The following is a 16,446-nucleotide window of genomic DNA, read 5'->3' as shown; positions in this document are numbered from 1 at the left end:
AATGTGTGTTTTACATGAACGCTGTTTTATACTGTCTTTTATTGGGAGTTAATCAGAAATAAAAATGGGGAAACAGCAATACCTGTGAAAACTGTGACCTGAAAGATCTTGTTGCCCGTGGTTCCAGGGCATTTCTTTTTCTTTTTCTTTTTTTTTTTAAAAAAGTGACTGACTTTAGCTTTGATGTCTTAATAATGAATAAATGTACTATACTTGTTTGCATTTATAATGAATATGTAATCAAATGTCAACTTCTGTCTGTGCCATTTTTATAGAGAATGCTATGATGTAAAGTGAATGCGAGTATTGGCATACATTGTCATCTCAGGAATTATTGTTCTCGGTATTTTGGATTTATTGTGGTAATTTCTAAATCCACACATTTTTTGTGCTGAGTTGCATTAATACATAGTGTATTTACTAAGATAGTTCTGTCAGTTTTCTATCCATTATTATTATTGGAATTTAAAACAGCTTGTTTATTAAGCATAATTAAAGCAATTATTTTATTGTAGTCATAAAGCTCATTTAAATGTAAGCATAATTAGTCAAGATATTTATTTAAGTATTTTAATGAATGCATCTTGTAAAACATTTTGGTGAATAGTTATTTAGTCAAATATGCCAGGCTAGGCAGTTCTGAGAAAAAAGATTATTTAGTCTTGCGTACTTTGTTTTAGATATGGATTTCCAGGAGGTGGCCATGGTCCACCATCAGGTCAAGAACGTTTCCTTGGTCCTCAGCAGCCAATGCAACGCCCTGGAGTTCCACCACAGCTGAGAAGATCTCTGTCTGTTGATATGCCTCGGCCAGTGAACAGTCCGCAAATAAATAACGGATCTGGGATCCCTCAGCATTTTCCTCCTCAGGGAATTCCAGTTCAGCAGCACAATATATTGGGTCAGGCATTTATCGAGTTACGCCACAGAGCTCCTGATGGGAGACCAAGACTGCCTTTTAATCCTTCTGCTGCAAATGTTATGGATGCAGCAGCAGCACATCAGCGACACGCAGGGTTTATCCCCAGGCAGGAATTTCCAGGCCCAAGACAGGCAGAACCACTGAGACATAATTCTCAAGGTATACCTAACCAGCTGCAGATGTCTACAAGTTTGGAGCATATGTCACAGTCCCAGCAGGATCAAATCAATCCTGACAACCCACCTGCACTTGTCATACGTTCTCTAAGTCATCCACCAGTTACTGATGCATTCCCAGGACCATCTTTGTCTACATCTGCACCAAGCGACGAATCTGCAAATTTACAGATTCCCAACCAGCCGAGTGATGGTCTAGAAGAAAAGCTTGATCCTGATGATCCTGCTGTAAAAGACTTGGATGTGAAAGACCTTGATGGGGTTGAAGTAAAGGACTTAGATGATGAAGATCTGGAAAATTTGAATTTAGACACAGAGGATGGGAAAGGAGACGAGCTGGACACTTTAGATAATTTGGAAACCAATGATCCTCACCTTGATGATCTTCTAAGATCTGGGGAGTTTGATATAATTGCATACACAGACCCAGACCTGGATGTGGGGGATAAGAAGGGAATGTTTAATGAAGAACTAGATCTTAGTGTCCCTATTGATGACAAACTAGATATCCAGGGCAAGACAGAAGAACCAGAACAGAAAGAACAAGGTGATAGAACTGTTTCCCCTTCTGAGACTCACTCTCCACAGAAGAAATCTGCTACAGAAAATGAAATTAAAACAGAAGTACTTTCCCCAAACACTCAGGAGGAAAAGAAGAATGAAAATGAAAAAAGCGATGGAAATGCTGAATCTACAAATACTCAGCAGGCTGCTGAAGTGGAGTTAAAGGATGGAGAAAAGGCTTCTGCGCAGCCTGCTAACCCAGAATTCCCTGACAAAACTACTGCTGTTCCTAGTCAAGAAACAACTGTGCCTAGTCCAGATGCTCAGGGATCTGCTCCACTGCCTGTTCAAGGAGCAGTAAGTTCCTGCAGTATTTCTGGGTCCACGCCAGTCCTCTCAAGTTTGCTGTCTAATGAAGGCTCAGATAATGCTGAAGCAAGGACTCTAGGATCTCCATCTCAATCTTTGCCAACACCACAAATGAACCATGCGTCAGGTATTCCACAAACACTAATGACACCTGGTGGACAGATCTTGGAAAACACTTTAAATTCAAATTTGACCATGGTTCCACGAATGAACCATAATTTTTCTCAAGGGTCACCGAATCCAGGATTTATTCAGGGTCAGTCATCTAATCATAACTTTGGGACAGGACAGACATCTAATCAAACTGTGGCTGTAACAAACCGTCCTGGTCCTAGTGGCATATCTGGTGCCCAACAGATAATGCTCCCTCAACCATTAGCTCAACAGCAAAGTCGAGAGAGACCACTTCTGCTAGAGGAACAGCCACTTCTTCTGCAGGACCTTTTGGATCAGGAAAGACAGGAGCAGCAGCAGCAACGACAGATGCAAGCCATGATTCGCCAGCGTTCGGAGCCATTTTTCCCCAATATTGGTATGTGGGTGATCTGTCTATGTTCTGGTTAGGTTTTCAAAAATACAACAATAAATAGTTAAATAATCTGAAAGAAGCAGGTAGATATGTGGAGCTTGAAGGTGGCATAACAAAAAACAACCTGCCCAGTAGGTTGCAATGGGAGTATGGGAATGGAGCATGTAGGTGGAATTCTGAACTCCATGACAAGGCTTCTGTTGACATTACCAGGATCAGGGTAACTTTATTACTGCTGATTTTTTTCCTGACATCAGCTCTGTTGCATGTTCTCCTTATACTTTAGGTTCTCATATCTGATATGGAGTAAATGCACATTTTTGCAATGTTCTGTGTATCTCAAGGGAAGGGATCATCAAAAGCTGTGTTACTAACTCGAAATCGAAGCAAGACCCAGAAACGGCACAAATAATTCTGCACGTACTAAAAGCATTTAAGATAAATTGTCATTTCCTGTTTAACGTAGCGGTTTGAACATCTAGAGCAAGACCATCACTATCATTTAATTGTTATTAATGAAATAACAAAATTTTGAGAAATATGTTAGTTGCAACTACACTGGTCGTCAAGGCTGTTTGTTCAAAAGACAGATTTAACCTACCTCCTAAGTCACAGCTCTGTATTTGTAGTGTGGCTAGAACATGCTGTAGCCACCCCAGGTAGCTAAGATGACTTCCAGAGGCCCTTTCCAGCCTCAGCTGTTCTGTACCCCCATTTATCCTACTCCGTGTGAGGCACCTGACAGGAGAGACAGCAAAAAGGCAGAGTTTACCATGCTGATGGTCTTTTCAGATGCTGCACGGGGCGTGTGCCTTTCTGCCTGTAGTGCTACTCATAATCACAGGGCGACTAAACCATTTTCTTAGTACGTTTGTGGCGATCTGTCAGTTTTGCCAACTGAACTCACAGAAACAACTCTTCTTCTTGATTCTTAAATCTATAAATAGAATTTGTTCATCTGTTGGGTCACAAACCAAATTGGGTCTTGAGCCCTTCTCAGACTGACCTGCTTTTCTTTCTTTGTTGTGGCTGAAAACAAGGACAGTTACCACTGGAGTGACTTTCCTTAGAGGGTACATGAAACTACATATTAACCATGAATTTCAAAGTGGAGAAGACAAGTAATGTGAAATAGTAATGCAATTACATTGTTTTGCTGATGATCTATGCATGAACTAGCTCTAAACAAGTCAGTTCCAGTTAATAACGAGTAATGTTCAGCTATGTAATTCACTTCTGCTGTTTTTCTTTTATAGACTTTGATGCAATTACTGATCCCATAATGAAAGCAAAAATGGTAGCTCTTAAGGGGATCAATAAAGTCATGGCGCAGAGTAACATGGGGATGCCACCAATGGTTATGAACAGGTAGGCAACACTTGGTATCAATCTTTAGGGCTGCAAAATGTAAAAGGAAATGATAAGACCTAGGGGAAACTGTGCACAGCAAATGAAAAAATGTAGAAGTGGAAAAAGATCTTTTTGTCGTGTAGCTCGTAGTCCCTGCTAATACAAGATGATGTCCTAAGAATAAAGCCACTGTGGCAGTCGAAACTATTAAAAGTGTTAGAACACATCAGACTTGTGTTCCACTTGTAATGTCATTGGTCAAGCATGGTCAACCTGGTTTCACTGTTGATGCTTTTCTTGTTTTTCCACTTCCTAATTACGTAATAACACATCTCCCACGCACTGTGTTTTGAAAACTGTCGATGGCTGTGTAACAGTTAAACTTCATGTTGCAGCATATCATTTAATGCTAAGTATAATTAAGTTTTAGCCCAAGTAATGGAAGTTTCATCCTTTCTTTAAGTCCTTTCTGAGGACAAAAGGAGCTATGAACTGTGCAGACTTCACCATGACTGCCTTTACTGTAGGTGGGAAGTCTGTGGGCAGAAAGGATCTGCACCTTTCCTTTTTATGTAGCCCTTAAAACAGTGTGTTTTCTCCTTCCTAACATGCACTGCAGTGCTATATGATAATACGTGGCTTACCAGAGGCACACATTTACCCAACATCTAGTTGACTGCTGGTGACCATGATATCTAAATCCATTAATATTTTTTAATTTTTTTAAAAAAATGATAATATATTAAAATACAAAAACAGAGGGATTTTTTATGTGCATCTTCATTTTTTAGCACAGTACATTATGTTTACTTCATCTCCCTAAAAAGCATAGAATGCAATAGTTTCAACCAAGGGCAAAATGTTGTGGCATCAGATAAGAATTAATGTTCTGACATCAAAAAAGTTTGGTACAGTAGCACAAGCACATGTCTATAAATTATTTGGATGCTTTGTGTAAGTTCAGCATAATACAAAAGGTTGTCTCTCCCCTACAATATCCACCAGTTGTAAAAGTTTTAATTTCACTTTCTGTTTATATATAGGTTTCCCTTTATGGGTCAGCCAGTGCCAGGAGCTCAGACCACTGAAGGCCAAAATCATATGCAGCAGGCAATTACACAGGTAATACGACTTGATGTGGAGTTTAAACAAAATAATGATAACTAGGTTTTGGGTTTTGAATTGAATCATGATTTAATATCCTTGTCTGTATGTTTTACTGAAATTTCTAGGACGGAAGTTTGACACCTCAGATTTCTAGACCTAATCCTCCCAATTTTGGTCCTGGTTTTGTCAGTAAGTACAGATGTACTAATTTATTGTATGTTGATGTTTCATTCTACAATTCGCTCTTCTTTAAAATAAAATAACCATAAATGGATCCTGTCTCTCAAAAACTCATGCTTTTAAAATTGAGTCATTTCATCATTATGATACCAACTAATAATGGAGTGCATCGTACATGTTATTAAAATTTTTTCTAGAAGCTATCCTCAGAGAAACACCATGAGGAAAGAGGGAAACAGAACACACAGAAAATTAGTGTTACTTGAATTAATGTGAGAATAATAATCTATTAACTAACAGACTGCTATGTCAAAAGCTGGGTCTTTGCATTCTGAGCTCAGTGAGAACAACTGTCTATATTGATGGAGGGGGGGGGGGTATTTCAGAAGCAAAAAGTTTTTTGCAGCATCATTGTCATTTCAACAAATACCAATAAAAGCTTTCCAGGCATTAGTGAAGCAAGACTGGCTGGGAACCACGATTGTTGAAAGCAGAAATACATAACACTAGTATTTTGTGTTCCTTGTGTCTGGCTGTGCTAGATCAATTGTAAATCCTAGTCTCTATGACGAGAAAGATTTATTAGCAGAAATTAAAACTGAGCATATACTGGGAGAGGAAGACCACATGTAAAAAACTGTTTCTATTGCTGCAAAAACTTCACTTGATATTTATGAATAAGAAACAGAAGTAAACACCTTCCGCTCTTCCAGAAGCTGGAGCAGCAGCAGTGAGTATGCAATAAGGAGCTTTTGCAATGTTTTCTGTATTATTTTCTGGTGAGATTTGACATGGCACTCCGGGGTGGCCTTGCTTTGGTGGGGGTGGTGGTGGTTCTGAGCACTTGAGAAAATCTGTTTCTCATTTCAGTAGTAGTTATTCTTACCTGGAACTTGTTAATATTTCAATGCATTCATTTGCACTTCTGTGTTGCTCCCGTCTCCATCGTTTCCACTCCATTGTCCCCTCAGGTTATGTGATTATTTTCCCTGAATTTATTGTTGAAAGAATGGGCACCCCCCAAGACTGTGGATTGATTTAGTTGAGCCATTAGAGTTGATGGCTGTTGCTACCGCAGTGACTGTTAAAAGCAGGTGATAGGGACTGGAGCACAAGGAGGACATGGTTATATTGAAATCATACTGTCATGCAGGTATCTTTATTAAACTTTCTTTACAAGGAAGATCCGTGCTGTATTCCTGGTTACCCGGCTCATTGCAACAATGCAATCAGGAGACAAATCGTCACCAAACCTCTCTTGCCTTCTGGGCTTGGTGCACATCAAGTGTTATGAGACATGAGGGTTTTGCCTCAAGAAAAACATCTGAGAGCAATAGACTGCTCACAGCGGACGAGCGTTTTTCATTTGTAAAAAGAGTAATGTCTCAGTTACAGTCAGTCTAAATGAGAGTCTGTGTGTTGGTGGGGAGGAGAAGACCCTGTGCTGAAGGCCCTGTGCAGAGACCTCACAAAGTTATTTTTGCCGAGACACTATCTTTCTGTCATTTCATGAATATTTGATGGATGTTTATTTTTTTTTCTTAGAAGTAGTAATAAAAATAGATTTTTATATGTACAAAACTCTTCTGCACACACCAGAATTAATGAGGCGTGTTTTCCTGTAAATTTGTATCCTTACTCCCTAATCTCTTTCCCTCTATCTGAGTACTTCCAGGGGTCTTCCGTGTCCCCGCTTCTGGGCAGAGCACGGTACCACCATGTTCTGTAGCTGCTTTCAAAGCTACGTTTGCTCACTGAGCAGCAAGTACAAATTTACTGGCTAGACAGTGGGCTGGGGTCTCTTCAAATTAAAGGACTATGTTAAAACTGCTTTCTTTCAGTAAATGCAGGAATTTGGATCTCTTTCTCCTTTATTTACTCGGATCACTCCAAGAGTTAGTGTCTCTTAAGATATCAAATCTTCTGTCAAATCTGACAGAACTTGACCAATGGTTTCTTAAAATAAGAGGGGGAACATGATTATTAAACTGCATCTCTGAGAAGCAGGATGAGAGCTCACCCCCAGGATGAGATCATATCATACTTAATTTCCCTTCTTTCTAGATGATTCACAAAGAAAGCAATATGAGGAATGGCTGCAAGAAACACAACAACTTCTTCAAATGCAACAGAAGTACCTTGAGGAGCAAATTGGAGCACACAGAAAATCCAAAAAGGCACTCTCAGCAAAACAGCGTACAGCCAAGAAAGCTGGCCGTGAGTTCCCAGAAGAAGATGCAGAACAGCTTAAACACGTTACTGAGCAGCAAAGTATGGTCCAAAAACAGCTAGAACAGGTAATCATCTGGAATCCAAACTGATCACCTTAATACTAATCTGTCATACTGGTATGCCTCTCTCCTTTAAATCTTCTAAAAGGTGAGTTGAAACACTGAAATACAGTGGAGCTTATTTAAAGGGAGCCGTTGCCTGTCATATTCTGTGTGCGTAACAGTGTTGCTCCAGGTTGCCAGTGACACCGGAGCTGTAGGAGAATATGCTATGGCAAACATTATGACAAAAAGTTATTTTAGTACTTTTGGAAGAGGAGAAATCGCTTGGCAAAATGACTTGCAACAAAGTTCCAGGTACCATGAAAAGCATAAATGAAAGATTCAGAGGAAAGCCTTAGCATGCAGGGCTCTGTTTCAGGCTTGAGTGAACCTCCTAACTCAGTCTTTTGCAGGTGTCCTTGCGCGATCAGAACCTCTTGGTTATATGCCAGTCTAACGTTACTGTTTGAAAATCTCTTTTCATTGTACCTGTAGCATTACTCTAGTTTTATGATCTGTCTAGTTGCTAGATGCTGATCAGCAGTGTGTGTTATCTGTTAGTGTGTCATGGAATAATATAGGTTAAAAAGATATCTGGAGATCATCTAGTCTGCTGATCAAAGCAGAACTAGCTTCACGGTTCAATCAGGTTGCTCAGGACCCTGTCAGTTGAGTTCTGCAAGTCTCCAAGGGCAGAGATTTCCCAGCCTCTCTGGGCCCCTGTTGCAATATGTAACAACTTCTACTGGGGTTTGGTTTTCTTTCTTTATGTGCAGTTGGAATTTCACTTGCTACATGTTGTACCTGTGATTTATAGTAAGTGAGAGAAAAGTTAAACCTGTGATAGCTTTGATAAACCTATGCTTTGGCCAACTGTATTGAATGCTGTGTTCTTCAAGACACTGTTTATAAATTATCTGGCATGATTGTCAGGGTCAGCTAGACCTGCTGAACATGAAAACACTTCAGATTTATCCTTTATTAATATGAGAGGAAAAAATTGGCAGGAGGCTGCATGGAATGAAGTCCTAAGTGATATCTGACCCTCAAGTTCTTGCTGCTGTGTTGCTTCAAGACAAAGTATGCGCTGGATGGAATATTAGTTGGCTCGACTTTTCACTGTGTGGAAGAGGGGTGGAGCAGATAAATTACATCTACGTTATTTCTTCCTCCTTTTTTCCCTTCCACAATGAATCACAGGTAGAATAAATGAAAAAAAAAATCATTTTAACCAACGTGTATCATACATACATTAGTGTAGACTTACAGTGGAGTTGTGCTGAAGTAACAGCTGCTAATCATGACACTGCTGTCAGATTCATTTAGTGCCCCATAATTAAGGTTCTTTTATTTTCCATTTTTAAAGTTTCATACGCTGCTGGTAAATGCCCTCCACTTCCCCTTAAGCACTGGTTTAGAGCAGTCATCCACATCCTAAACAGCAATTTGTTACGGAACAGTAGGAGCTTAAATAAGGTTTTATTAAAGTATGTTTTTAAGGACCTTCTATTCGAAGCAATTCACCACTCATTTCAAATCAGATCAAGTAATTTTTCTGTAATCAGGCTTCCATTAGTTTTTTAAAAGGGCGAAGCCTCTGTATGTATGTAGAGAGAAAAGAACCATGAAGACCCTGCGAATTGCTGGTCCTGGACACGGGCGCAGAGGAACCAGAGCTTTGTGCAACACGAGCTTCTGCCTGCCAGGGTTATTAGCTCAGGCACGGCGCCATGCAGACACTGCCGTATTGTCTCTGCAGCCAGGGCAGCGTAACTGCTTCGGTGTGGCAGGCTGCCTGTGCTAATAAGCCCTGCCTTGTCGCCTTGTTCTCTCCTACGCTGTTAAAACCACCAGGTCGATCTGCGCAGGTCGGCTTAGGTCCAGCTGGGTGTAGTCGGTGCTGGTCCTTTGAGATCCCAACAGATTCCAGGTAGGGTCACGTGGCTGGCCCGCCACTGCAGGTCCCGGCAGGGCGCGGTGGGTTGGGTGCCTGGTGTAGGTGTGCAGAGCCAGCACAGGTTTAGCGCTGTGCACCCACAGAGGGGTCCTGGAGCACTGGGCTGTGCAATGCAGATCGATCCACTTGGTGGCTTTATGCAGTGGCAATGTTTATCTGGCAGCGTCAGTGCCAAGCCAGAGCTCATAAATCATCTTGGACCTGAGATTACTGTGTAAATAGCCTTTTGGGCGCATCTGTCCTGCATTGTGGAGCGTGTCCTGTAATATCTGTGTTATCCTGAGCTTTCTGGCTTGTCCCTTGTGCCCCAGATAACGGAGAGTGCTATCAAATATTTTTAATTCTGTTACGGACTACTTCTGCCAGTACAAACAGCAAATGGAAGTTGCGGAAGCCATAATCTAATGAACAGAAGTGAGAGAGAGATTTTCCATAATGTATGCATTATTAACCAGTGGATTACAAGTCCTTTTATCTTCTTTAGAAAGCAGTGTAGTTAGATACCGGTTGTGTTTCTGAAAAGCTCTTTCTTGGCTGGTTGACACTGTCATATCCTTCCATTGGCTTCTCCTGCTTGTCTTAAAAATAAACGACTAGGCTTAACTTCTAGTATCCCAGTCAAGTTTATTTTCATCCTAAAATACAAAATTTTCAAGCGGTAGTTGCCAGTTTTGTCTGCTGTGTGACATTTGAGACTCTGCCTGTGAATAAATGGGAATCTACTTCCTTGTTTTCCTGTAACTTTTCCTTTTCAATTACATCTTTGAAAAATGTTTGCTAATGTGTAAGGTCATCCATCTCACTGTTTCCTCTTTCCTGTCTGTTCCCAACTATTGTTATCCTGTGCATGCATGATAAAATCTGTAGGACAAGCATCACTTCTGGGTTTGGTTTGTAGATTCTCTAGCACAGTGCAGTCTTGGTATTTAATTAGAACCTTGAGGCACTGTTGTTTTTTCTAAAATTTTGGGATGGATAGTATTTCTACTGAAATAATGGCTAATTAGCCTTAAAAAGGGAGAGAAAATAAGACTGTGTAGAAATGGTATTTTTGCCTGAGGTTCATTTTCTACTGAAATTATGATGCTATTTACGTAGTCAGTACATGTTAGAGATGAATAATTACTCTTTTAATTTTTAGATTCGAAAGCAGCAGAAAGAGCATGCAGAACTAATTGAGGAATATCGAATCAAGCAGCAGCAGCAGCAGCAGCAGTGTGGAATGGCACCCCATGCTATAATGCCAGGCGTCCAGGCTCAAGCACCAGTGGTTCCAGGAGGAGCATCACCAGCAATAAATCAGCAAAACTTCCCCATGGTGGCACAACAGCTCCAGCATCAGCAACATACAGTGGTGATCCCTGGGCAATCCAACCCAACCAGAATGCCAAATTTATCTGGATGGCAATCTGCAAACGCCCCTGCCAGTCATATTTCCATGAATCCAGCAAGGATGCAGCCTCCGATGACACCATTGCCTATTACTCCTGGTACACCAGCTCCTGTGCCTGGTCCAAATGCAACTGCACAGTCAGGACCGCCACCAAGGGTGGAGTTTGAGGACAATAACCCTTTTAGTGAAAGTTTTCAAGAGCGGGAAAGAAAGGAGCGTTTACGGGAGCAACAGGAACGGCAACGCATTCAGCTTATGCAGGAGGTAGACCGACAGAGGGCTTTACAGCAGAGAATGGAACTAGAGCAGCACAGTATGATAGGGTCTGAATTAAATAACAAAACGTCCTTGTCTCAGATACCTTTCTTTAATTCTGATCTGCCTTGTGATTTCATACAAACTCCGCGACCTCTTCAGCAGTCTCCGCAGCATCAACAGCAACAAATGGGGCAAATTCTGCAACAAGGCTCTGTGACCTCACCTCCTGCCGCGAATTTTATGCAAAGCAGTGAGCGAAGGCCAGTGGGGCCTACAACTTTTGGACCTGATGCATCTGCTGTTCCAGGCGGAGCCCCTAATTTCCATAACGTAAAACAAACTCATGGGAATCTCACGGGGGCTGCCTTTACACCGAACCAAGTCAGGCCTCCATTTGCTTCTGCTGTACCTTCATCTGCAGCACTCGGTAGTGGTGCCCCATGTGGTTCGGACACTAATGTGCCCCAGGCAACAAACTTCCCTGGATCAAGCCGGTCTCTCATACAGCTGTATTCTGACATAATCCCAGAAGAGAAAGGAAAAAAGAAAAGGACGAGAAAAAAGAAGAAGGACGATGACGCTGAGTCAATAAAAGCCCCGTCAACTCCGCATTCAGATATAACTGCCCCATCCACTCCAACCATTTCAGATTCTACCTCCACCCCCACAGTTAACACCCCCAGTGAACTTTCTCGTCATCAAGATGAACAGGAGTCAGCGGAGTTAGCGGCCCCATCAACATCAAGCGCAGGAGAGAGCCAGACCTCTCTGGAGCTGGAATGTAAGCTCCCCAACAGCAGCCTGCCGCAGAAACAGCCGAACGTAAATACAGAGACTGAAAAGGCTAAAACAGATACACCTGCCAGCATTCAAGAAGTTAAACTAGAAAAGGCAGAAACTGATCAGTGCTCAGGTCAAGCTGAGCCTAAACCAGAAAATCCAAGCAGTATTAAGGTGGAAGAAGATAAGGTCACATCACAGCCTGCCTCTTCAGCTCACAGCCCAGCACAACCAGCTAGTGTTCCAGCTGCGAAAGGGGAGTCCGGGAACGAATTGCTTAAACACCTGCTTAAAAATAAGAAGTCCTCATCTCTTGTCAATCAGAAATCAGAGAACAGTGGCCGAACAGAAGAGGAGGCTTCTGGGGATAAGAAGTTGACAGAGAAGCAGAATCCAGCTGAAGGAATGGTGAGCTTGTTACTGGTTTTGCTATGCAGTGGTCATCAACAATCAAAGGCTAGTTTGTGCCTTTACCATGGGCGTTTGTGAAAAGGCAGGGAGATTACCTATGTGCACGAGTGGAATAAACAGCTTTAAAGAATTTTTACCTCCCTTCCTGCCTCTGCTCCATGAGTAAATCATCTGTGTTACAAAAAGAAAGAATCAATGTGATTTTGTAGATGGATGTATTCAGAAATTACTAAAATGCAAAAGAGTTTTTTTGTAGGTAGTCATCTTAAAAAATGCCACTTCCTAATATTTACCCAGATAAAGGCAAGATTTTACAGCAGGATGCTTAATTACCTACTAGGATGTTTCCGTACAGTACACGGTATGGCTGTATGCTGCTTTCTTCTGTGGCTCCACCTTAGTCAGGTGTGGGATGACCTGTGCACCTTTGCAGAGCCGTGGGGCTGGACTTCACTCCCCTTCATCTGCACCATTGGGAGTGTTCTGTGACTGAACCAAGTCCGTGCTCATTTTTTGCCTGGGAAAATGCATATACTGTCTCTAATTTTAGTAGAGACTATGCTCTAGGATTTTTATCAGAAGTGTGAAATTGTTAAATCTGCTAAAATTGCTGGATTTCTGTGTTACAGAATATTTCTCTAATTAATTTTACTTTATTGGAAGGGAGCATTTATTCTTTATATTAATGGCATTATATGATATAATACTTATAAGGCTCTTAAAAACAGACAAAGAAAACTGCTTTCTGTGGAGGTAGGGTACACTTTACGCTTAGATTTGTGGGTCATTTCATTGTAATAGTTTACTCGGTTGGGTTTTTTATGGCTGTCTAAATGCATCCTTGAAACAAAATTTAAACACATTCAAAATTAATGAAGACTGATAAAAATAAAGGTATTTTATTTTTAAATAAATAAAAATAGCCGCAGGTGACTTGGGTAAGTGTTAAAGATCCACAGTTAAAACATGTATGATGGGAATATCAGTGAGAGTAGTTGTGACCAGGGTCAGGTAGAGCTGTTTAGAACAATAATTGATAAAAAGAAATTGAACTTTTCTTTTGGCTTGCCACTATTTGTTGTGTTACCAAGTCCCATTCTGATTGCTTTTACACAACTATCCTTTTATCTCAAGAACGGTGTTGCATATTCCTAGTGAAAGTATTTAAGGAAATTGTACCATCTAGAAGTGTTTCAGAATACAGTTTTTGTTTCTGATTTTGTATTAATATTAATTGATTTGCCTTTTTTCTGTAACCAGATGTGCCTTTCTTTACAGCCTTCTGAAAATGTCTAAGGTTCCATGCACATGTATCTTAATTTTAGGGGGTGTTCAAAAGAAAATATTTCTGGGCTGTGAGTTTTAAATGATGTTTTCAGATGTCAGTGGTGTTCGTGATAACTCGGAATTCTATGTAGGGACAGTACAGCCGTTACGGTTGCCAGTGAGACAGCAAAGTAAACAAACCGTGAAATACAGTTTGTTATTGATGAAATTATACTGTGCGTGTCCTCTCAGACTATCCTGCAGTAAATTTGAATGAACTGTATATTAAAATGTAAAAAAAATCTGCTCCCCTTTCTTTTTTTTTTTATACCAGCAAACTGGAGGCAACCAGATGCAAGGTGCGTTTGGGTGTAGTAACAGCCAGCTTCAGAGAACAGATGTAGGACCTGAAACCAAGAAACAGAGAAATAAGCGAACTCAGAGGACAGGAGAGAAGGCAGCTCCTCGGTCCAAGAAAAGAAAAAAAGAGGAAGAAGAAAAGCAAGCTATTTACCCTAATGCTGATACATTCATCCAGTTAAAACAGGTAGGTGTACAACTTGAAAGAGTGGGCTTCTCGTGATGGAAGTGAAGTTGATCATTAAGATGAATTTTGAGAACAGGGTGGGGAAAATGAAAACTCCCACAAAACTAGGAAATTTAAAGTTTGGGGTTTATTTCAATGTGGAAGATCTACTGACGTGGCAGGCATTTGGTTGTCTCAAAGCCATGGCGTTCCTGTTAGCTCTGGCAGCCTCTGCAGCTGAACTGGCAGGGAGCGGAGCTGTGGCTGTGAGGGACAAGGGGCCACCACCTTCCTTAACAGAGAAGTCTGTTTGACACAGTTTTCTGATCATGGGTAAATTCTGATTTTATTTTTTTTTTAAGACTAAAAACCACTCTACTGATGTTTGAAGATTTGCGGTGCTTCTATGTTATAGTTAAATTAATTTCTAACTTTTTTATTTTTTTAATATAGCAGCTTTCTCTTCTGCCTTTGATGGAACCAATAATTGGAGTGAGCTTTGCACACTTTCTTCCCTATGGCAGTGGCCAGCTAAATGGTGGAAATCGACTTGTAGGAAGCTTTGGTAGTGCTACTCTTGATGGGGCTTCAGATTACTACTCCCAGCTCATTTACAAGGTATGGTTTTAATCTGAATTTCCATTGTGTACTCTCTGTGGGAAAAGAAGTTCATGACATTGTTACTAGCAGTTGGTTGGAGTTCCTGCCTTTTCTGCAACCAGAAGAAAATAATTTTCTGTTGCTAGACTAGATAGATGGTGCAGTGGTGAAACAGTCACCATTGATTTACTTTGAAAGTGGAAATCAGTTCTGGAAACTGGTAAACTAATTAAAACCTACAAGTATTCCTGTTACAAATGAATGCTAAGTAGTGAAAATTGTAATTACGGTTTTATGGAGCAGAAAAGGCTGAGTTCCCACTACCTGCAAAGTTATTGAAAGCATTAAAGCATTTCTTAATGTGAATTAAATGGGAAATAGACTTTCATCATTTGTCTACTAAGACCTAACTAAGAACCGGAGAACTCTGAACAAAATAGGCTGTTGATGAGCTGATAACCCACAGAATTTAAAACTCGGTCTACGAGATCAGCATGGCAATACTGGGAGAGCAGCAAGACAGTGAATAGACGGAATCAAATTTGCTGCTTGGCTACCCTAATATAAGAGCTTCAGTAGCTTATTAAAAAACAGTGGTATTTACTCCAGCCTTACATGGCATGTAAGCTGAGGATGTGACCTAGCAGAAATAGTTGCTGTGGTCAAAAGTGAATAATAACTATTGGCTTTGTAGGCATGACTGCGACAAGAATGGATACTGAGGTTCTCATTCAGTTTTGATTTAAAATATGGGCAGTTAAGTAAGCTAGTGAGAAGTAGCCTGGAGTGTGAACTCGCAGAGTATCTGCTTCTCCATGGTAACTGCTTCAGTGGAAGCTCATCCTGTGCTAAATGGGAGGTAGCTTCCCTTCTAATGAAAACTGGGTGCACTGGCTTGTTTATGGTTGTTGGAGAGTCACCGCAGAATAGCGCTCTCAGACTTAAGTTCAGGCCTTTGTTTGAACTGCAGGAACTTGTTGGAGCTCCCAAACAGTTCCTAAAAACGTTCTTTGTGCTTTTCTGTAAAAAAATTGGGTGTATCTTCTTTCAGTCATGTATATTGCTCATGTAAACTATTTCTCTGATAATATCACTGACAGAAGAAAAGCAAAGCATTGTGTTTTTCACAGTGGATAATTTCATGTATTTGGTCACATACTTGAGAATTATCTATTGCTGCTTATCAGAGCTACCTCGGGGTGTAAAAATACGAGTGGGTGAGATTATCTAGTACTAGAAGAAGGCAAGTTCTCACCCTGTGTTCCATGGCTGATTTACGGTTCCTTAATTTCATGCAGCAGAACAATCTGAGCAATCCTCCGACACCCCCAGCCTCTCTTCCTCCCACACCGCCTCCGGTGGCGTGCCAGAAGCTGGTAAATGGCTTTGCAACCACTGAGGAGCTTGCTGGCAAGGCTGGTATGTTAGGAGGTCATGATGGTAAGACTAATACGTATTATTTCCCTAATAGATGAGTCGAAGTTTGTAGCTAATTACAAAATAGGTAACTGGGATGCCTTTCAGTTGCTGTAGTCTTCATCTATAAAAACAGTATGCCTAAACTCTTTAAGGTTGTAGTCATTATCTAGCTTTATTTTATACCAGTATAATGTCAAATGATAGCCTTTTCCCTGTTCCCTTTTGAAAAAATGTTGAGAACTAAAAACAGTCTTAAAGAAAACCTTAAAATCATTTTTTTTATGTCCAGTACAACAAATGACTCACAGTTGAGTGAGCTTAAAAGCAGTCTACCAGAAATATACCCTTAGCAGGTGCGTGTAGTTCGCATGTATTTTCTGCTGCTTGTAATTTTAATCAACTAATATTGCTTTCTATTAAGTAGAA

At 40.7% G+C, this 16,446-nt stretch overlaps 1 protein-coding gene across 14 annotated transcripts in view; it reads left to right on the top strand.

The window, feature by feature from the left end:
- The window catches only part of KMT2C (lysine methyltransferase 2C), a 197,622-nt gene that overhangs the window by 167,797 nt on the left and 13,379 nt on the right, over positions 1-16,446 (top strand). For 10 of the 14 annotated variants that reach the window (XM_080386936.1, XM_080386935.1, XM_080386941.1 and 7 more), the window contains 9 exons: positions 681-2,503; positions 3,757-3,868; positions 4,894-4,972; positions 5,083-5,146; positions 7,202-7,434; positions 10,509-12,206; positions 13,810-14,022; positions 14,455-14,619; positions 15,900-16,041. In XM_080386936.1, coding sequence (XP_080243062.1) covers positions 681-2,503; positions 3,757-3,868; positions 4,894-4,972; positions 5,083-5,146; positions 7,202-7,434; positions 10,509-12,206; positions 13,810-14,022; positions 14,455-14,619; positions 15,900-16,041 — 4,529 coding nt within the window. The remainder of the gene's footprint in view (positions 1-680; positions 2,504-3,756; positions 3,869-4,893; positions 4,973-5,082; positions 5,147-7,201; positions 7,435-10,508; positions 12,207-13,809; positions 14,023-14,454; positions 14,620-15,899; positions 16,042-16,446) is intronic. The other 4 variants (XM_080386933.1, XM_080386928.1, XM_080386934.1 and 1 more) reach the window with 3 other exon arrangements.

The sequence above is a fragment of the Falco punctatus genome, assembly GCF_963210335.1.
Source record: "Falco punctatus genome assembly, chromosome: 4".
In the NCBI taxonomy this organism is placed as follows: Eukaryota; Metazoa; Chordata; class Aves; order Falconiformes; family Falconidae; genus Falco; species Falco punctatus.
This window is presented reverse-complemented; position numbering and strand designations above follow the sequence as displayed.